This window comes from Zonotrichia leucophrys, chromosome 19 (genome assembly GCF_028769735.1).
Source record: "Zonotrichia leucophrys gambelii isolate GWCS_2022_RI chromosome 19, RI_Zleu_2.0, whole genome shotgun sequence".
Taxonomy (NCBI): domain Eukaryota; kingdom Metazoa; phylum Chordata; class Aves; order Passeriformes; family Passerellidae; genus Zonotrichia; species Zonotrichia leucophrys.
In genome coordinates, this window is record NC_088188.1 from 7,077,963 (window position 1) to 7,098,836 (window position 20,874).

Genomic DNA, 20,874 nt, shown 5'->3' on the forward strand with positions numbered 1-20,874 from the left:
GGTGGGTGGGCGTGGCTTCATCCAATGGCCACGCCCCTGCCGCACGGCACAGCGCCGGTAGGGACAGACGGATGGACAGAAGGATGGGCAGGCGGATTTAGCTCCTCTTGCATCGCCTGTCCCGGGATAACCACCCCACACGGCCCCCCAGACCTGCCCCAGCCCGCCCCGAGGGAGGTTGTCCATCCCTGCTCCCCCGCCCCGGTGGTCCCGCTTTGCCCACCACGAGTCAGGGCAGCACCGCAACAGTGCCCGCGGCTCTCGGGTTTATTGCTCCCGCGGGGAGAGGTACAGAGCTGAGGTACCCGGGGAGGAGATCGGGGGGTACCCGGGTGACCCCTTGGGGGACCCGGCCCAGCAGGGTCCGACCCGCTGCCCGTGTGGGGATGTCCCTGAGCGATGCCGAGGGTCCCAGCCGTGGTGGCTCAGCCAGGCCAGGGCCGGTCCGGGGGCGCGGCGAGGTCGTAGTCAAAGTCGGCGAAGGTGGCGGGGTCGGGTGGGGGCTGCTCGGGGGGTCGCGGGGCCACTGCCACCACCACCGGGTCCTTCTGCAGCAGCTCGGCGTCGAAGGCCACCCCGCGGAAGAAGGGGTGGCCCTGAAAGTGGTGGAGGTAGCGCAGGCGGTACAGGGGGTTGTGGCACAGCAGCTGCGGGCAGAGAAAGGACAGTGAGAGTGGAAATCTCGGCATCCAGCCCAGGGCCCAATGGGGATCCCAAAATCCGGGCAGAAGGGTTACCTCGGCGAGCAGCCGGGCCAGCTCGGGGCTGAACTCGGGTGGGCTCTCGTAGCTGCTCTGTTTGACACGTTCCAGCATGGCCACATGGTCCCCCGCTGGAGCCACAGGGAACTGGGGGAGCACAGAGTGGATTCAGGGTCTCCCTGAGGTGTCCCTGTCCCCCCACCCTGTGGTCCTTACCTTCCCACTGGCCAGGGCAAAGAGCAGGACTCCCAAGGACCACCAGTCGGCTGCATGGCTGTAGGGCCCCCCACTCAGCACCTCTGGGGCTGTGGGGGGAGTGGGTGAGCACCTGGGGGTCTGTGCCCCCCAGCACAGCCCCCCAGAACAACCCCCTTACCCATGTACTGCAGGGTGCCACAGATGGTGTGGGCTCGCTCGCCCCACTGCAGGTACCGGGAGAGGCCGAAATCAGTGAGCTTGAGGTGCCCTGTGGGGCCAGAGGGTGTCCCCATTGCCAGGGTGTCCCCAAGGATGGGATGTCCCCATTGCCAGGGTGTTCCCATTCACAGGGTGTCCCCACGGACCGGGTGTCCCCAAGGCAGTGCCACCAGGTTCTTACCTCTCTCATCCAGGAGGATGTTCTCCATCTGAAATGAGACAGGCACTGAGGTGGCCTCTCCATGCTGGGGGTTCAGAGACCCCCCACCCCATCCTCCAGCCCCACTGCCACCCACCTTGACATCTCTGTGCATGATGCCCAGGTCGTGGAGGTACACTGGGGACAAGACAGAGCCATCAATGCCATGTGTCCCCTCCCAGCACAGCTCCCACTGCCACCCTGGGGGTGGCTGACCCTGCCTGCAGGTCTCCACTGGTTGCTGTCCCCAGCATGGGGGGTCACTCACCCAGCACCAGCACCAGCTCGGCGGCGAACAGGCGGACGGTGGCCTCGGCCAGGCAGCCAGCTGTGCGCCACAGCGCGTGCAGGTCCCCCGTGCTGCAGTAGGTGCACACTGTGGGGACAGGTGACAGGCCTGACTGGCACCAGAGACACTGGGCTGACACGGGCACAGCAGTGCAGAGGGGTCAGACACTGGGCTGGCACAGGGGTGCAGAGAGGTCACTGGAGCCATGCACTGAGGTGGTGGAGGTGCTGGGGTTACTAAGGCAGCAAGGTGGCACAAGCACCTGGAGCACACTGGCAGCAAGGTGGCACAAGCAGCAGGGCAATACGGGCACTGGGTGACATACTGAGGTAACATAGGGATGAGTAAGGTGACATCAGCACCAGAGCCCTGTGAGCACTGGGAACACACAAGCACCTGGGACCACGCGAGGTACCAAAGTGACCAAGCGGTCCTTGGGGGTCACAGAGGCACTGGGAGCACACAAACCGCAGGCACTGAGGTGACACAGCCATCAGGGCCGGGCAGGCACCAGCACTGGGGTGCTCTGTTCACCCCCACACTGGTCCCTGCCCCGCCGTGGCTTGTCCCCATCCGTGTCCCCCCGCAGGCCGCGGTGGGTGCGGGGTTGGAGGCGGCAGGCGGAGCGCCCGGCTGGCCCCGGGGCCGCGGCGGGGGGAGCGCGCAGTGCGGGGACACGTGTGCGGGCGGCGGGGACACGTGCGCGGGCAGGGGGGGCCCGCGGGCAGATGGTCACTCACTGATGAAGAGGTGGCGCTGGCCCTGCCAGCTGTCCCCCAGCCCGTGCACGAACGGGTGCCTGACCTGTCTCTGGGGACACAAAAGCGCACAGAGTGAGCGGCCCCCGCGCCCGGGGACCCCGCTCCTGCCATCTCCCAGCCGCCGCTCCTGGGGTCCCCATGGCCGCCCTGAACCCCTTCACGGGCCGGGGTCCCTCCCGGCCCCCCCTCACCTGGATGCTGACTTCTTCTTTGCACTGTTTGAGGGTGTCACGGCGCAGCACCTCCACTTTGGGCACAACCTGGGGGGCGAGGCGCTGTCAAGGGGGGGCACAAAGGCAGGTGGGGGCACCCAGGGACCCCAGGGGCAGCACCCACCTTCACGGCGCACACCTTCTCCCTCCCACAGTCCAGCACTTTGAGGATGGTCCCGAAGGAGCCTTTGGCCACGAAGCCCAGGATCTGAGGGGAGGAACGGGCTGAGCATGCCATGGAGGTGGATTTGGGGGGCTCAGGATGGGGTCCTGCATGGGGTAAGGTGAGGGGCACAGAGCACCCAGAGCAGGCGCTGGGGACACATGGGGACCTGGAGGACCCAACAGAGACCGCAGCAGGATTCATGGGGACCCAGTATGGGGCACAGGGACACGGGGACCCCAAGGAGGCAGCGGTGGATTTGACAGAATGCACAGAACCCTGCGTTGCCACGTTCCGGTGGGGTGCAGAGGAACCCCGGTAGAACACACCGAGACCCGGTACAGGCACCTGGCGGCGGCGGGGATGGAAGGGGAGCCGGCGGAGCGGCCGGGGACGCCGGTAGGATGCGCAGGGAGCCGGCAGAGCGTGCGAGGGGAGCCCGGTAAGGCAGCCGGCGATGCCGGGATGGCGGCACGGGATGCACGGACGGCACGGGAGGATGCTCAGGGCGCTGGGGGACCCCGGTAGAGACGTGCAGGAAGCCCGGTAGGACGAGCAGGGACACCGGTACAGGGTGCGAGGGGACCGGTTAGGGCGCCCGGGACTGCCGGGGCGGGATGCAGGGGGAGCACGATCAGGGATCCCGTTCGGATGCAGCGGGACCCCGTTCGGAGGGTGGGGGCTCCGGGACGGCACCTTGAGCTGCTGCTGGCGGGCGGAGGGGCGGACGGGGAACTCCGGCAGGAACAACGAGACGAGCTGCGGCAGCGGCCACCCGGGCAGCGGCGGCTCCTCGGCGGGGCCCCGCGGGGCCAGGGCGAGCCCCGGTACCGGCACCGGGACCGACACCGGTACCGACCCTGCTCGGCTCAACAGCGCCCGCACCCACGAGCCCACGCCGCGGCCCTGCGGAACCGGGGACAGCGTCAGCGAGGGGACCTCGGGGCGGGGGATGCCCGGGGGGATCCCCGGGGCTGATGCCGCCGCACGCACCTGGGGGGGCCGCACCGGAGCCGGGGTCGAGCCGGGGCCGCTGCTTGTCGCTCCCATCGCGGCGCCACCCGGCCGCGCCCCGGGCCCGGTCCCCGGTAATCGCCGCCTTACATAACCCCGCTGCCCCGCCCCGCCCCGCCCGCCGCGACCACCCCCCGCCCCGGGGCTCGGCGGAGCGGCTGCCCCTTGCACGGTGACACCCACCCGTGACCGATCCCACCCCCAACCCAGGACCCCCGGGACTGATCCCAGCCCCTCTCCGGGACCCCCTCATTGCACACTCTGCGGCTCCCCCTTCAACCTTTCCTTTTCTCTTTACACCCCACGTGCTGCAGCCCTGAGGGGATGCCTGCAGTCCCTGCAGTCCTTTTTATTTAAACACTCTCCTTTTCCAGCATGGCCCTGGGCTCACAGAGAGAACTGCAGAGGGGTGAAGGCACAGACTGAGCCCAGGGGTGCCCTGAGCCCCAAATGGGGTGCCTTGAGCAACTATTGGGGAAGGGCAAGGGGTGAAACCCCCAAGGATGGGGGGCTGCCAGGCTGAGATGGGGCATGGTGCTGAGCCCAGCACTGCAGGGTGAGGCACTGACCTGAGCCTGTTCCAAATTAAAAACTCTTTATTTAAACTCTCTCCCGTTCCCCTTTTTCCCAGCCTGGAGCGATCCTGCTGCTTCACCAGGCCCAGGGGCTGGGCCCAGCACCCGCACAGCAGGGAGGGGGGGAAGCTCCCAGGGGCCCTTGGCACGAGGGTTCTGCACCCCACAAAGCAGCCCCGGAGCACCCTGTGCCCCACATCCCCGTGCTGCTCCACCCCTGCCCCACAACAACGGGGCTACTGAGGGCCTGCACGTGGCTGAGCCCTCCTTGGGCACTGCCGGGCAGCACAGCCCCCCCTTCACCTTTGGGGTGTCCCCCCAGGTTGGGGGGGAGCACGGGGCACCCCAATCCCTTCCCGGCCTGCCGGGTGCTGCCGTCATTTGCGCCTGCCGAAGATCGACTTCTTGCTGGGGTTCTTCTCGCCCACGCTCAGCCCGATGAGCAGCCGAGCCTTCTCGTCCTCCTCCTGCTGCTGGATGGTCCCGTCGGATTTGTTCTCCAGCTTCCCCCGGGCCTCAGCGCCCGCCGCCGGCTTCAGGCGCAGCTTCTCCTTGATCACCTGCCCCAGAGTCAGGGGGCTCAGCCACAGCCCCGGTGACAGCCTGAGCTGCTGAGCCAGGGCAGCTGCTCCCCACGCTGGGGAATGTGCCACCCACCCTGGGGTCACCATCTCCATCCTGGGCAGAGCAGCTCTGGCAGCCTCAGGGATGTGGTCGCACGTACCTGTGCCACCAAGGCTTTGCGGCTGTCCCTCTTCACCGCCATGGCAAAGTCCAGCCATGTCCATGTGTTGTTGTGGTACTCCAGGCATGGCAGCACCAGGTTCAGGTCACCCCAGTCCACACTGTTCTTCTCCCCCTGTGTGACAGAGGTGTCAGGCAGTGTGGGGACGATGGCCCAGAGCACCCCAAGCACGCCCTGTCCCACTGGTCCCACACCTTGTAGCTGACACAGAGTGGCACCTGCGGGATCTTGATGTAGATGAAGGAGTTGTTCATGGCTGCACGCTCCTTCATCTTGTCGATGTCATCCACGGGATGCTGGAGACAGAGCAGAAGCTATGAGCAGAAGGGAAGGAGAAGGGACAGAGCCAGGAACCAGCAGGGAAGGGACAGCCGGGCACTAGGCCACAGCATTGCTTCATCAGGGAGAGGTGAGAGCTGCTCTGGCACGGTGTCGGAAAAATGAGATACAGGGATCACATCAAGCGTGCAGGCGCCTGGTTGTAAAGGATGCAAATCCTCATGGTGGGAAGGAGCAGGAGAAAGCAGACAAGCGTGGGAGGGAAGTGTGGGAGGACATGGCTACCCAGCCCTGCAGTTAAGGAAAACAGACTGGCACCACAGCAGGGCTCTCAGATCCCCCCCTCATGGCAGCAGGAGGTACCTCAGGTGCTTTTCGGAACGATCTTCTGACCCCTGATGTCCGGTTCAGTCCCTGAGCAACTCCTTTCCCTGAGCCCAGCGAGTCATCGGCCCCGATCAGCTGCCGTGGCTTCACCACGGGGATCCCTGGGCAAACAGGGTGCAAGGTGGTGGTGGTGGTGGTGTCCAGCCAGGGGTTAGCCATGACCCCAACCCTCCCACCACCTCCCTGTCCCACAGGGGAGACCACAAATCCCTGTTCCTCAACTCATGGCTGGACAGCAGTTGCTCACAAAGATAATCCTGGATATGCAGCCAGAGCTGCTCAAGGACATCCAGAGAGAAGGGTGATCACGAGCCTCTCACCTGTTGTCACCAGCTTGGATTTATCTTCCTCATCCCCCACCTCCTCCTCCTCCACATTACGGCCAGGGAAGAAGAAACCCATCATTCTGTGGAAGAACTGGTGGGTGAGCTGGATGGTGAGAGGCACCACGTTCACCTGTGGGAAAGTGACATGTCAGAGCCAGGCACACATTGCCTGTGCCCCACAGAGACCCTGGCACCTCCCAGCCCAGCCCTGGCACCTCAAAATGCTCCTTGATGGAGATGCCTCCCACGGGAGGCCGGACCTTGCTGAAAATCCTCAAGGCCAGCTGCCGGCCAGACTGGCAGGAGCTCTGGGGACGCAGCACCACCTGCAGGGAAGAGGATGGGTGGCTGGGGTGAGGACAGGCCACTCTGCCACACCACGTGGGTCCGCAGGATGCAGAGCTGCTCCCCCAGCTGCCACTTGCCTTGTACACAGCGTTGGGCAGCAGGTTGTTCATGGTCACCCAGCCCAGTTCCAGCAGATGCTCGGCCGTGTCATCCGACTTGTTGACCTGTGCAGACAAAGCCATCAGCTCCCAATGTCCCCATGCCCAGCTCAGGGGCTGTGGGCACTGTCCAACTCCACACCTTGCTGTAGAGGAAGCGCTGGAGCTCCAGCTCAGCAATGCCCAGCTGTCCATCCTCCTCTGTCAGGCGCCAGCGTGCCTGGGCGAAGTAGAACTCAGTCCTGCGTGCCACGCTCACGTCCTCCGGCTGCTTTCGCAGCTCCATCTTGTTGGCTCGCTGCAGCTGGAAGTCCTTGAAGCACCTGCAGCACAGAGGAGAGAGCTGGGATGTGGAAGGCCTAGAGCAAGGGGCACACAATGCTGGGGAAGGCTGAGATCACAGAATCAGAATGGTTTGGGTTGGACACCTCCCACTGATGCTCCAAGCCCCATCCAGCCTATCCTTGAATACTTCCAGGGATGGGGCAGCCACAGCTTCTCTGGGCAACCTGTGCCAGTGCCTCACTGGGAAGAATTTCTCCCTAATATCCAATCCAAACTTAGTCTCAGTTTAAAGCCATTCCCCCTTGTCCTACCTGATCAGTATGTTCAGCTCCTCGCTCTCCAGCTGCAGGTCAGCTTTTTCCTGGCTCAGCTGCTGCTGCAGCCGGTGGTTCAGGTCGAGCAGCACCTCGTTTTTGCTGTCATCCTTCAAGGACTGAAGGACAGACAACCCTCAGCACCCTCTGCCCTGGAGCAGGGGTCCCAGGGAGCCAGGGATGTGGGCTCACCTTCATGTTGGAGTACATCTGCTTCTCCAGCTGCCGGATCTGAGCCACATGCTGCCTCACAGCCTCCTGCAGGTGTAGGATACTGCTGCGCTGCTCCTCGGGGTTGCTGGAGATTTCCAGCTGGAAACGCACCCGCTGCTTCTTCTCACTGTGCTCCTGGGCACAGAACAGGGCAAGGTTAGGCCTGCCTGGGTGCAGGGAGTGGCACGGACACCTGGAGCCCCGTGGGTACCTTGCGTTTGGGCTCCACGTGCAGCAGCAGGTTGTTGACTATGTCGAGGATCATGGCATACTGTGCGGGGTTAGTGGAGATCTCCAGGTCGTGGTGGATCAGGGTGAAGGTGTCCACAGCTCCTGCAGGGACACAAAGGGCAAGTGGGGCCTCAGCATGGCCAGAAATGTCTTGGGGACCCCTCCTGTATGCAGCCCTCTAACCTCAGCATGGCCAAAAGAGATCCCCCCATGGAATTAGCCATGGGTCAGCCCAGAGCTGTAACCCCGCAGCACACTGCCTGGCTGCACCCACCCTCCTGCTTCTTCAGCAGATCCTCCTTCTCCTGGTTGGCAGGGGTCTCAGGGGGCTTTATCTGCGTGGCCAGCTCGGGGTCGATGTCGTGGCTGTAGCTGATGTAGTACATGCGGCAGCTGCAGCGAGAGATGATCCTCTGCACCTGCTGCGTCTGCTGGGCTTCCGAGGGCTGATTCCAGTCTGGGGACAGGCAGAGGGACCACAGTCAGAGTGCCACCTCCCAGCACACTGGGACTGCACAGAACAGGGCTTGGAGCATCAGCCACCTCCTGGAGCCACACAGGGACAGGACAGGGGCTCTCAGCTCTACCAGCCTTGGGGTCACACCTGAGTGGGACTGGGGTAGGCAGAGCAGCCAGGGCTGTGGGCAGTACCTGTGGTGGTGCTGACCATGCCCCCCACTGCCTGCCCGCTCTCCATCAGCTCCTGCACTGAGTCCAGGCTCCGCTGACGATGCTCCTCAATATTTTTCACCTGGGGAAGCAAGGAGGGACTGGCTGTCCCCACTTTCCCTGGCTTGGCCAGGGCACTGACAGCACTGCCTGTACCCCACATAGCTCACCCACCAACGCTCACCTCCAGCCAGAGCTGGCCATGCTCCCCCTCAGAGGGGCTGCTCTCTGTCGTGGCAAAGTACTGCATGCCATCCAGCAAACACGTCCAGGATGTCTTCTGCTTCAGAGTGTCCCCATACCAGGCAGGGTGGTGCTGGCACTGCAGCAGCTGTGCCTTCGCAGCGGACACGATCACACAGCCCTCTGTCTCTGCACCACGTAGAACCATCTGTGGGGAGAGAGACCCCAGGAGTCAGATGGACCTTTCTGGGGCAGGCACAGCCCCTGTCAGAGCCAGGCGGAGGGGACAGGCAGGTACCTGGCAGTTGACCAGCTCGATGAGGCAGTTGCGGTTGTAGATGTCGTCGGTCTGGCAGGCGGCGATGCCGCAGAGCTGCTCGCTGGCCCCCGACTCCTCTTCTGTGAAAACCACAAACTTGTCCGTCTCCTCAATGAGCTTCTGCAGCATGTAGGCCCCTGGGGAAGGAGAAAGGTCAGTGCAAAGCTGTGGGGGGCTGTCACAAATGTACAGAATGAAAACAGGCACAGCTTTGAGCTGTGGGTTTCCCCTTGCTCCTCTCCCGGCTGTGCTCACCCCCTGAGGAGGCTCTCTCAGGCCGGCCGCTGGTGATGGGAACGGTCACTCTGGCAGGGATGGAGTGAGCAGAGAGGGGGCCACGCTTCAGCTTCTTGGCCTGCAGCTGTGTGTCAATCTTCAGCCCCTTCAGGGCCTCTGTGGACAGGTTCCGCTTGAGCACAGCCGCTTTCTTGTAGCCATCGTAGAGGCCGAAGGCGATGTCCCGGTTCGTGGTGGTCCAGGACGCCCGCAGGTCCACCAAGTGCAGCTGATGCGTGTGGAACCCATCGTCCCCATCACGCAGGGGCAGCTCCTGGGCACAGAGGGACAGTGCCTCAGCACAGCAAAGTCACCCCTGCCCTGCCCAATCGCCTCATGCGCTGGGACTAAGGAGCCCTGCCAGCCCCTCAGGCAGAGCATGGGGATTAGAGCCCAGAACACGGCATGGGCACAAATTCAGGTGCTTGGTAGATTGGAGGCCCTGAAGTTCTCTCTCTTCCCCAGCCAAATCCCTTCCCCACTGCACCCAACAACCAACATCCCCTTGTGCTGGAGTTGCCACCAAGCCAGCACAAGCTGTCGTGCCCTGTTTGCAGTGGTACCTCCTCAGCCGTGCGGTTGCTGTGCCGCTGGTAGGTGAGGGAGGACAGGCTCAGCAGGTGGGTTTTCTTCACCAGGGTGTCGAGCTGGTGGTCAGCGTTCTCATCAGAAGTGGAGGCCATGAGGTGCACGGTGACCTGGCTCAGGTCACTCACCATCTGTGTGATGCTCCACTCCGAAATGAGGCGCCTCATCACTGTGCCAGCTGGGGGACAGGGACAAAGGTGAGCCAAGGCCCTGCTGTGCCTGCAGTGCTGCTGGCAGGACTCCCACTCACCTTGTGGGATGAGCCGCTGTGTGCCCCGAGTGAAGATGTGTCCCTGGCAGCATTCCACCTGGATCCCCCGCTGCTGGGCAAAGGAGGCCCAGTAATGCACCTGAGAGAGAGCAGAGAGCAGGAGGTGAGAGTCCAGCAGAGGCAGAGCAGGGAGGAAACACTGGATTTCCAGCCCTGGGAATTACCTGCAGCCGGGGGAAGAGTGCAGTATAGGACAACTGCTTGTAGTGCTGTCCCAACTTCTTCTTGCTGGGTTTCATGTTGTTGAAGAGCTTCCCACGGCAGATGGGCCGTGTCACGCTGGTCCACGTGGCCCAAAAATTCTGCATCCAGCGGAGGGTGCTGCTGTAGAGCAGGATCCGGGGCTGGGAGTACTCTGAGAATATACCCACCATCAGCCAGCACCATGGGGCCGGGACCCAACCCACAACCAGCATGCCCTGCCCTATCTCCCCAAGGATCCCAAGGATGCCGTTCACCCACCTTTACTGGGTTGTGTCAGGTCCATCCGGATGGAGAGGTTGAGGTTCTCGGAGCGGAAGGCACGGTAGGAGTCGTACTGCTGCCCCACTGGCACCTCGGGCAGGAACTCGGGGGAGCGCAGCACCACGCCGTGGTGGTCATGGGGGTTCCCATGGCACAGCCACTGCAGGTCCAGCGTCATGCACAGGTCAGGCAGATGCAGGAAGCAGCAGTCGTCATATCTGAATGCAGAAAGAGATCCCAGTCACCCCCCAGCACTGGTGAGGGCCCCCCATGCTCGTGGCCCCACACTCACTTGGAGGCTGTCCGGACGTTGATATCCAGGTTGCCCTTGAAGACAAACTGCCCGGGCTTCCAGTGGAAGGAGAGTTGGCTCCACTCCCAGTGCATGTTCTCTGTAGTATTGTAGGGGTCCTGCAAGGGCAGGTGTGAGGAGAGGCAGGTGCAAGCTGACCCCACACCATGTTGTTCCCCAGTCCAGCAGCACCCACCTCAGTGGCCAGCTGGTGCAGGTTGGCCTGTTCAATGTCCATGTGCCAGTTTCCATGGAAGAGAAGGCGGCTCTTGTCCCACCAGGGCAATGGGGCACTGGGGTCCTCTGAGGGCTTGGTGAGGAGATCCACACACTGGCCGATCAGGGTCCAGGCTGGGTCCCAGCAGGGCCCCCACACAATGGTGTACTGGGAGATCACAGCTGGGGACACAGAGGTTGGCTCAGCCATTTGCCCTGTCCCTACCCCACCACAGACTCCCCCATTCCTCCGGGTCTTACAGTGAAAGTCATGGTAGAACTTCAAGGGTGGCATGTTCCTCTCCACCGTGGCATCGCCCCAGGGCAGCCCCAGCTTGAGGATCTGGCGGCGCCGGGAGCAGGCCTGGCCACACTGCTCGGCCCCGAGCAGCCGGCCCGAGAGCTGCCAGTTCCGGATCTCAAACAGGTACCGGGGGTAGTCACGGATCCGCACTGCGAGGGAAGGAAGGGCTGAGGGCTGGGGCAGCAAACAGACAGGCAGCCCCCCACTCTGGGACACAGTAGGAGCCATCATCCTGTCACATCTCTGCTTCCTTCCCACTCCCTTTGAACCTCCAAAAATCATCTTCCCTCCCTGGTTACGCACCACGTGGTGCCAGGCCACACAGTCATCATGCTGTCCTCCAAGGGCACCCTCCCACAAAGCAACTCACCAAAGAAGCTGCCAACTGTGCCCTTCATCATGCGGCACCACTGGGTGACCATCTCCAGACCCTCTGGGGGGAACGGGCTGACGTCATCCATGTCCCTCATCTGCTCCAACACACGCTCTGTGCCATGGAAGGACTCATCCGCCATGGCCACCAGCTCCAGGTGGGCCAGGGTCCAGGTGAGGAGGGCTCTCCTCATGGGCGTGTTGGCGTAGAGGCGCCGTGAGCGCTGGATGTAGATCTCGATGTTCTTCTTCTCCAGCGAGGCGTAGAGCTCCTCGATCTTGCGGGCAGGCAGCAGCTCCCCGTGCTGCTTGCGCAGCGCAGCCACCTTGGCGTCCAGCAGCTGCAGCCGCTTGGCGCTCTCCTTGCTCTCGTCCTTCATCAGCTCGTAGTTGTCTCGCAACTTGACCTCAAAGACGTCATCCAGGAAGACCCAGGAGAAGTGGGTGACTTTGAGCAGGAGGTCGGGGGGCAGGGCCGTGCTGGAGGGGCGCCCAGGGCGGTGCAGGCCCTTCAGCCACTTCTGCACGCCCACGGCAGCGTCCAGCGTGCGGGAGAAGTCGTACTGGTAGGGGAACTCAATGGTCACGCTGGCGAAGGAGAAGGCCCAGCCGCGGTTGCGGAGGGTGCGCAGCGTGGGGAAGGCGTCGCGGTGCCGCACGACCTCCTCCAGCTCCGGCAGCAGCTTCACCTCCACCTCCTTGAAGCTGAAGATGCTGTGTCCATCAAAGCCAGCGGCCAGCTCGGGGCAGTAGCCGTGCAGGGCGCCACCGTGCCAGCTGACCGAGGTCCGTTCCGCAGCCAGGCTGATGTAGTTGGCCTCAGAGACAAAGGCTGTGAGCTTGGCAGAGCTCAGCTCCAGGGACAGCGACAGGAGTCTTTTGGGAGGGGGCCCTTTTGGCTGGAGGGGCGCTGGTGACTCGGTAGGGGTGGCTGGGTGGGACATGGGGCTCTCTGGGGGCGGGGAGGGAAGCGTCCTGTGGCCGAGGGCGCTCCGCAAGGCTTCGTGGCACTGCAGGGTGGCCAGCGTGTGATGGTACAGGTGCATGTGGTCAGGTGGGCTCCACAGCACTGCCAGCCCCTCGCCGCACTGCACCTGCACCAGAGAGTGAGCAGGCACCACATCACTGCCAGGGCCAGCACAGAACAGCCCCGTCCTCCTCACAGCACCTTTCATGCCAGCCAATCCTCCCCCTGCCCCATCTACTCCAGAACAGGACAAAGCAGTGGCCCAACAGCCAAACCAACCTCCAGGGAGCGGATGCTGCTGTGGTAGGTGACACAGAGCACGGAGACGTTGGCCACTGGGTTGGGGATGGCAGGAGCTTTGCAGCATGGCTGCATCTTCTCAGTGATGCTCTTCACCAAGGCCAGCACCATCCCCTGGACGCTGAGCGTGCAGCTCTCAGCACTTCCCAGGACAGTCAGCGTGTCCAGTCGCAGCTCCAGGGCACCTGGAGAGACAGCAGGTCAGTGCTGGAGGCACAGCACAACATGCCAGGTTCCTCTGACTGCAGGGTTATTCCAGGACAGCCATCTGGGATCAGCTTGGATGCTGCCTACCCACTACAGCTGAGAGTGTGAACAGGTTCACGTCCTCCACCTTCAGATCCACCTTCCAGAGCAGCCCCCAGGGCTCACTGGAGACAGAGGGTGGCTGCTTGGCAAGTTCAGCCCCATCAGGCTTTGGGCAGAACAGGGGCAGGACCCTGGCCAGGCACTCAGTGCAGGTGTCAGACGACTCCACTTGCAGCCCCCGGATGGTGCAATCCAGGAAGAGCGTATCCGACTGGGCACTGGACATGCCCAGGGGCTGGTTGTAGCTGCCCTGCAGGACAAACAGGATGATCACTCTCAGGCTGCAGGACATCCCTGTGCCACCCACATGGAGTCTGAGACCGAAAGCCCCCCCTTGGTCCCTCAGTTTGCCCCTCACCTGGAGGTTGAAGGAGTCGAGGATGAGGGCCTCTCCCCACACGTGCATGTTGGGGGGATGTGGGGCACGCTGGATGTGGGAGTCGTTGCCCACTCGCCAGCACAGGTGGTCCACAGCCACCACTGCTCGCTGGTGCACGCTCTGTGGCCGCAGGTGCTGGTAGTCTGTGGACACAGAGGAGGGGGAACTGCAGGCAAGGCTCACCCAAACATGGGCACCCCAGACACAACCAGGCAGGGATCCACAGCCCCTGGCCACACACACATGGGCAGCACCACCTTCTCCATCCCCACCCTGCTGTCTCTCTAGCAGACCCCAAGAAGAGCCCAGCACGTCCCTGATGCAGCCTGTACCTGCAGAGATGGAGTTGAAGCCCAAGGCGAAGGGTGGCGTGTCCCCCAGCTGCACGGACACGTTGACGTTGGACAGTGAGGCACACAGGATGATGGGTGCTAGGATTTGGGGATAGCTCCTGCACAGACAAGCAGGATGGGCTGTTACTGGGAGCTGTGTGCCACAGAGCCTGGCAGGGAGCAGGCCCAGAAGGATATCCTCCCTGCAGAGGCTCCCTGATCACCTCCTGACCAGCCTCCCCATCCCACAGGTGGTGCACAGATAAGGTGCTGAGTGCCCAGGCACCATGCCAGAGCGTGGCCAGCAAGAGGAAACAAGCTGTGATACCAGCAGCTGCACTGAGGCCAAGTTTACCTTCCCTTGTGCCCTTGGCTGGGGACAGGCACCGCCTGGCACCTGTATTCCTGTGCCAACAGCCCCAGCCAGTGCGAAAACTCTTGGTGACGGTAGTGGATGATGCAGGTGTTGAGCAGCACAGCAGCCGAGAGGTCAATGGCTGTGACCTAGAGCAGGGAAAGGGCCAGGTGGCAAAAAACTCATGCCAGGAGCCAAACAAGCCACCCCCAGGGGACAGAGTGTGCCCAGCGCTCGCTCACCTGCACACTGGTCTTCAGGGAGTTGAGGCACACGATGCGCTGGCGGCTCTGGGACAGGAGAAGGCCATCTGGGGGGACAAAAGAGCAGAAATGAATGGCAGAAGGCAGTGATGGCAGCCCTGTCCCATCAGTGCCCTCCTGGCTACTTGCCCTCCAGGTGGAGGTCTACACTCATTTGGTCCAGGTCTGAGGTGGGCGTGAAGTTGCGCAATGGGATTTGCTCCTCCTCACGCTGATATAGAAACTGCAGCAGCTTCAGGCTCCAGGTGAGGTGCCTGGAAGACACAGGGAGTCACTGCACTGTCATGTCCTCCACTGTCATCTCCTTGTCTCTCATCACCAGCTGACCAGCATGCTGGCATGGACAAAGACAGCAGCCCAGCTGCAGCACAGCCCAGTGCTCTCATCCCATCGCCTGAGGATCCTGTCAGCTGTCCTACTGGAGAACCAGCTCATGTGCCTTCCTCCCTCCCCAAGAGCCCAGCTCAGTCCTTCCCACTGGAGTGGGCTCTAGAACTTGCTCTCTGCAGTCTAGCAGAGCCAAGAGATGAGAAGGGAACAGCACAGTTGTCCCCAGGTCCATATCCCCAGCATTGCTTTGGACTCGGACAGCCCCTCACCTCTTCTGGCTGTTCATGGACAGCACCATGCTGGTGTTCTCCAGCTTCATCTCCACCCTCCTGGGGATGAGCTTCAGTGTGTCCCTGCTCAGCACAGACAGGGATTTCGAGGGCTCCCCTGGGCCTGCAGAAGGAGACAGAGTCACGGGAAGGACTCGCCCAAACCCCCACACTCCGGAGTGATTCCACAGCCAAACCCCTCTGGCTCCAGTGCAACCATGGGGGCCACCAGCCCCTGCCCTGCCCCAAGCTTGTTCCTGTCCTTGTCCTGACCTGTGCTGGGCTCTTCCCCCACGCTGCTGTGCTGGGCCCCAGCAGTGACGTGGTGCAGGAGGGGGCTGCAGAAGAGCCCCTCGTGCAGCTCTGCCTGCAGTGTGCGGACGCAGAGCCGGACACCCACCAGGCGCCGCTTGCTGCTGATCTCCAGGGACAGGGAGAGAGCCAGGGCCAGCTCTGCCAGGCACGTGTCATCCTGTGCACAGGGGACACAGCAGGGAGCACACAGGGAGTCACACAGTGCCCTCCCAGTGCCTGCTGCAGGTGGAGAGCTGGGCACAGCAGAGAGCCCAGCGCCTGCCAGCATCATCCAGCCTCAGGAACACCCTGGGACAGGTCCTCAGTGTGTCCCACAGGTTCCAAGTGTGGCATTTCTCCCTCCTCCAGCACTCACCAGCTGGCTGCTCCTGAGGACTTTGCTGTTCACCTTTGTCAGGCTCACCTCGCACGTCAGGCTGGGGAGAGCAGAGAACAGAAGGAGGATGTGGGTCCTGCTGCTGCCAAAACAAGTTCCTGCCCTCTTTCCTGTGGGACACAGGGACCCCCAGGTCCCTGCTCCAAGTGCTCCCAAAAGCAGAGCATGCCCTAACTCCATGCACGCCACGTTATTGAGAGAACACACAACTCAAGCTTCCTGTGACAGGAAAAGGAACCAGGCCAGCCTCAGAGGAGGTTAATGCGTCACACCACAGGTGACATGGGATGCTGCTGAGTGGGACAGAGAGAGGACACACACAAGGCTGGGCTCAGAGGAGCTTCCCTGCCCTGGAAGCAGACAGGGGTACGAGCACAGCATTACCTCTTCCCATTGCCATTGAGGAGGAGACGTGTCTGGCTGGCCTGGATGTGCCAGAGAGACTCTGAGGTGGCCACGTGCAGAACCATGATGTTGATGGAATCCATGTGGATGGAAAAGAGCTGGGGGGAAGGTGCTGCTGTGAGGGATATCCGACAGCAGCGCAGCCCACAGCAGCCTCTCACAGCCCACAGTGCCTCACCTGGCTAAGAAGCCTCAGCAGGGAGGGTTTAAGGGTCAGCTCTGTCTTGCTTTCATTTCCATCAGCTTCTCTGGGAGCCTCTGGGACGGACGGCTGGAACCCAGGGCCTTTCTGGAGATCCGTGCGGATTCGCACCTCGCCAAAACACAGCTCAAAGTAACGCCTGGGGAGCAACAGCACAGGCAGCTCTGACAGGAGCTCACACTTGGCACACCTGGCCCTGGCACCAGGGATTCCCCCCCACCCCAGGGACGTGCAGGACCAGCACAAGGGTGCCCACAAGACACTGTCACACGACCAGCACAAGGGCACCCACACTGTCACCTCCAAGTGTGGGTCACTCCCTCACAGAGCTGACCACAGGGCAATAAGGATGGCAGGAAGGTGTAAAGGCAGCAGGATGGCAAGCAGGGCGAGGGGTGAGGCAGACCCCCAAAGGGAGCGGGCAGGGAGCTGGGGAGGGGGCACGTACGGCAGCTCCCGGCTCAGCTTGCTGGAGATCCAGATGTTGTCGATCTCCTGTAAGGACACAGAGCTAGGTCAGAGAAGAAATAACTTGGCTCTGCCTTGTGATGCTCATCTCAACATTCCCACTCCACCCCCAGTGCCTGGGACCATGCAAAGAGCAGCCAAAGCCCCAAGTCTGGCCATGGGAGGACGGGACTGGCACCAGCCATGGGGGTGCTCAACAGGAGAATGGCTCCATGGATTTGCTGCCAGCCTGGAAGTGACAGCAACCACCCTCCCTGCCTTGTCTGGCAGCGACCACCCCTGCCAGGTACCCACCACAGTCTGCTGCTCCCGCTGGAACTTGAGGCTGATGTTCTGGGCCCAGAAGAAGCCAAAGGAGCCGATCTTCAGCTCTGCATGAAGCTTCTGCCGGCACCAGGTGACAGCCAGGCGACATGCCAGCCATCTGTGGGGACGGGGGGAAGGCCAGGGTCAGCCTCCCCACTGGGGCTGGGGTCTAGGGATGCTCTTTGTCCTTTGAGCACCAGCTCCAGCACCCACAGCTGGATAGGAGCTCCAAAGGACTCACGGTGGGAAATAGACCATACAGGATCACTCCCAATAATCCCTGACAGCCCCCTCCCAAGACCAGACAGCTCCACACCCCCCTGGCACCCCATGACACCCCTATGAGCTCCTCTGAACTTCTCCAAGCCCCCAGGCCTCTGACACGAAGCTCTACAATCCCCCAATCCCCTGCAGGCTCCCCTCCACACCCGTCTCCCAGCCCTGCGACCCCCAAAATTCCTGACACCCCTCCAAGCCCTCTGTGTCCCCTCCGCTCCCTCCCCCCAGACCCCCAACACCTCACCCCCAGCCCCGCACGCCCCCCGCACCCCCGACACCACCCCAACCCCCTTTACCACCCCCAAAATATCCCCCAAAACACCCGCACCCCACCGCCAGCCCTGGGGCCTCCCCTCGACTCCGCGAGCTCCTCCCAGCCCGGCACAGCCCCACCCGCCGCACTGTCGCTCCCCACCCCGCTGTCCCCCCGCCGTGCCCCCCGCCCAGCCCCGTCACCCCCCTGTCCCCAGCGCCAGGCCCTGACCGCGCCAGCAGCCCGGCGAGCAGCGCCACGAGCACCACGGCGAGCAGCGCGGCGGGCAGCGGCGGCGGCATGGCGGGCACGGCCCCGGTGCGGCCCCCGGCCCCGGAGAGACCCCCTCCCTCCCGCCCGCCCCTGCCCCGGCCCGGCCCCGCCGCCGCCGCCGCCCGTGGGGCCGCCCGCCCGCGCACCCCGAGTGGCCGCTGGGAGGGGCGGGACGGGGCGGGGCCCGGCGGGGACAGCGGCGGCCGCAGCGCCCCGCCAGGGCCGCACCGGCATCGGGGCAGCGGGACAGCGCGACACGGGGATGGGGACACGGGGACAGCGGCGGCCGCAGCGCCCCGCCAGGGCCGCACCGGCATCGGGACACGGGGACAGCGGCGGCCGCAGCGCCCCGCCAGGGCCGCACCGGCATCGGGACACGGGGATGGGGACGGGGGGACAGCGGGATCGCACCGGCATCGGGACACAGGGACAGCAGAGACACGGGGATGGGGACAGAGGATAAGCAGGATGACATAAGGACAGCAGGGAACAGAGGGACACCAGGATGGGGACAGGGAGACAGCGGGACACCAGGATGGGGGACAGAGGGACCGCACCGGCATTGGAACAAAGGGACACCGGGATAGGGACAGAGGGGATACAGGGATGAGGATAGGGATGGACTGTGGTGGCACCAGCATGGAGACAGCAGGGACATCAGGACGGTACCGGCACAGGGGTGGCACAGGGGCAATACCAGCATGGGGACAGCGAAGACACCGGGACAGCACCGGGATGGGGAGACAAATGACATCCGGGTGGAACTAGGAAGGGGAGAGGAGTGACACTGGGTCTGGCACTGGGATGGAGTGAGGAGGGTGACACAGCAGGTCAAGCACTGAAATCGAATGAGGAACAGGCAGGGTGACAACAGGTCTGGCACTGGGATGGGGCAAGTGCAGATGACACCAGGTCTGGCCCCCTGTGCCAGAACATCCCCTGCATCCCCCACACAAACAGCCACACCACAGGGCAGAGTTCAGCGCTTTTATGGCCCCAGGTCCTTGCAGGGCATGAGGAACAGTTTGGGGTACAGCAAGGGGTAGAGCTCCCAGGGACAGCAGTCCTTTAAGGGCAAGGTCCTTGGACAGAATGGGCTGCAAAGGGACAGGGTGGGAGCTTGGGAAATTGTTCTGGGTCAGGTCTGGGTGTTGGGCTTGGCTTTGTGCTAATTTGGGATGTTCGGATCTGCTTTGTGCTGATCTAGGATGTTAGGCTCTGTTGTGGGTCAGCTCTGGACATTGGGATCTGCTTTGTAGTGGTTTTAGGATGTTGAGAGCTGCTTTGGGTCAGGTCTGGACACTGGGGCCTGTTTAGTGTCAGATTTGGGACAACAGAATCTGCTCCACTTTGAATTCAGGACATCGGGATCTGCTTTGTGCTGTGTCAGTGGTGTGTGTCAGTCCCAAAGCGGGGACAGGAGCCATCCCCTGGCCTCAGCAGTCCCAAACACAGCAGGGCAGCACCCAGAATCTCAGCATCAGTCTGTCCATCCCTCACAGCTCAGCGTGGTGCTGCTCCATTTGGAATGCCTCGCTGGGCTGCATGAAGATGCCCTCCATCACCTTCCAGTAGTTATTCTGGCTGGAGGTGGCCATGCCGTGCACCTCCTTCTGCCCGTGGATGGGCCGCCCATACTGCTCGCCCGTCACCGAGAGGAAGACGTCGGTGGAGGTGTGCTGGAAGCGGACCTCGTCCTCCCGGGCCCAGTAGGTGCCACTGCACACCACGGTCCAGTCGTCCAGGTAGTCACCCTCGCCAGCCTCCCCGAATGCACTCACCTCCTGGGGGGAAAGAACAGCTCGTTTGGGGCCAGGATGGAAAAATGGAAAAATGAGGTGGGCAGAGAAACCTGGTGGTGATTGAGGCTCTGGTTGGGATTCAGGCACTGGCAGGGCACTGGGGAGCTGGGAGGGAGTTGGGAATAAGATGGGACTGGCAGGGACCCAGCTGGGATCAGGGAACAAGGCAGTGCTAGTAGGGACCCAGCCTAAGGAGAAACCCACTCTGAACTGGGGAACAAGGTGAGACCAGTGAGGACATGGGGACCAGGAATTAGGAAATGCTAGTAGACACATGGGGGATCTGCCTGGTATTCAGGCACTGGCAGGGCATTGGGGAGTTGGGAGGGAGTTGGGAATAAGGTCAGACTGGCAGGGACCCAGGTGGGACCAGGGAACAAGGCAGTGCTGGTAGGGACCCACTCTGAACTGGGGAACAAGGTGAGACCAGTGAGGACATGGGGACCAGGAATTAGGAAATGCTAGTAGACATATGGGGGATTGGGTAGGGAGAACCTAGGAGAATGACTGGGGAACAAAGTGGGGCTGGCAGTAACATGGGGAACGAGGGGACCCCAGACGGGATGGGCAGGGACAGGAACAACCCAGCAGGGCCTTAGGGAATCCACCAAGAGCCGAGTGACGGGAAGAGCCCCGTCACGCCCAGAGAAGCACACCGAGCCCGGGGACGCGGGCCGGTGATCCCGGCCGGTACCTGGTTGCCGGAGAGCGGCGATGTGAAGCGGTGGCTGTGCAGGTTGCGGCCGGTGCCCAGGTGCGTGAGGCGGATGGCCTGCCCGCAGCGCACCGGCGTGCCCCGCTGGCACACGGCGGCCGTGCGGCCCCGCACCCGCCAGTAGCTGTTCCCGTCATCCGCCGCCGACACGCCGGTCACCGACTGCTGCCCGCTGCCTGCGGAGGAGGGAGAACCACCATCACTCACACCCAGCTCAGCTTACCGGGGAAACCGGGGGCGGAGGCGCGCCCGTTACCGGAGCCGTAGCGCACATCGTGCGAGTGCAGCCGCACGTTGTGCCGCACGTTGAGCAGCTTCACCACGGAGCCGCAGGTGACGGGCCCGGGGTCGCCGCGGCCCGCCGCGCCCAGCGCCGCCGCCAGCAGCGGGAGCAGCAGCCGCAGCAGCGGCACCGGCGGCCGCCGCGCCGCCTCCATCCCGCAGGAAGCGGAAGCGCGGCCGCT

The 20,874-nt window shown here is 63.2% G+C and overlaps 3 protein-coding genes across 3 annotated transcripts; all 3 read right to left on the reverse strand.

Annotated features, from left to right (window-relative positions):
* Window positions 1–210: 210 nt before the first annotated feature.
* RSKR (ribosomal protein S6 kinase related) lies at window positions 211–3,854 on the reverse strand. The gene is made up of 12 exons (XM_064729197.1): window positions 3,736–3,854; window positions 3,439–3,648; window positions 2,704–2,787; window positions 2,559–2,627; window positions 2,347–2,416; window positions 1,586–1,693; window positions 1,415–1,455; window positions 1,300–1,327; window positions 1,078–1,167; window positions 918–1,006; window positions 738–848; window positions 211–647 (listed from the first exon to the last, which is right to left on the reverse strand). The coding sequence occupies exons 1-12, from the start codon at window positions 3,790–3,792 to the stop codon at window positions 426–428; spliced, it is 1,179 nt and encodes a 392-aa protein (XP_064585267.1). The 5' UTR covers window positions 3,793–3,854; the 3' UTR covers window positions 211–425.
* A 480-nt stretch (window positions 3,855–4,334) lies between these two features.
* BLTP2 (bridge-like lipid transfer protein family member 2) lies at window positions 4,335–17,984 on the reverse strand. The gene is made up of 39 exons (XM_064729105.1): window positions 17,852–17,984; window positions 17,077–17,206; window positions 16,763–16,809; window positions 16,291–16,453; window positions 16,092–16,210; window positions 15,687–15,747; window positions 15,290–15,488; window positions 15,017–15,140; window positions 14,547–14,671; window positions 14,397–14,464; window positions 14,155–14,303; window positions 13,800–13,918; window positions 13,447–13,610; window positions 13,074–13,338; window positions 12,759–12,964; window positions 11,511–12,606; window positions 11,098–11,289; window positions 10,817–11,019; window positions 10,621–10,739; window positions 10,326–10,546; window positions 10,028–10,218; window positions 9,843–9,942; window positions 9,568–9,770; window positions 8,984–9,278; window positions 8,708–8,865; window positions 8,411–8,617; window positions 8,209–8,308; window positions 7,832–8,014; window positions 7,538–7,659; window positions 7,306–7,461; window positions 7,111–7,232; window positions 6,657–6,837; window positions 6,494–6,580; window positions 6,284–6,394; window positions 6,063–6,198; window positions 5,719–5,843; window positions 5,271–5,372; window positions 5,056–5,190; window positions 4,335–4,891 (listed from the first exon to the last, which is right to left on the reverse strand). The coding sequence occupies exons 1-39, from the start codon at window positions 17,920–17,922 to the stop codon at window positions 4,709–4,711; spliced, it is 6,738 nt and encodes a 2,245-aa protein (XP_064585175.1). The 5' UTR covers window positions 17,923–17,984; the 3' UTR covers window positions 4,335–4,708.
* An 882-nt stretch (window positions 17,985–18,866) lies between these two features.
* On the reverse strand, window positions 18,867–20,847 carry SDF2 (stromal cell derived factor 2). Its single transcript, XM_064729512.1, has 3 exons — window positions 20,667–20,847; window positions 20,390–20,586; window positions 18,867–19,677 (listed from the first exon to the last, which is right to left on the reverse strand). The coding sequence occupies exons 1-3, from the start codon at window positions 20,845–20,847 to the stop codon at window positions 19,390–19,392; spliced, it is 666 nt and encodes a 221-aa protein (XP_064585582.1). The 3' UTR covers window positions 18,867–19,389.
* Window positions 20,848–20,874: the final 27 nt, after the last annotated feature.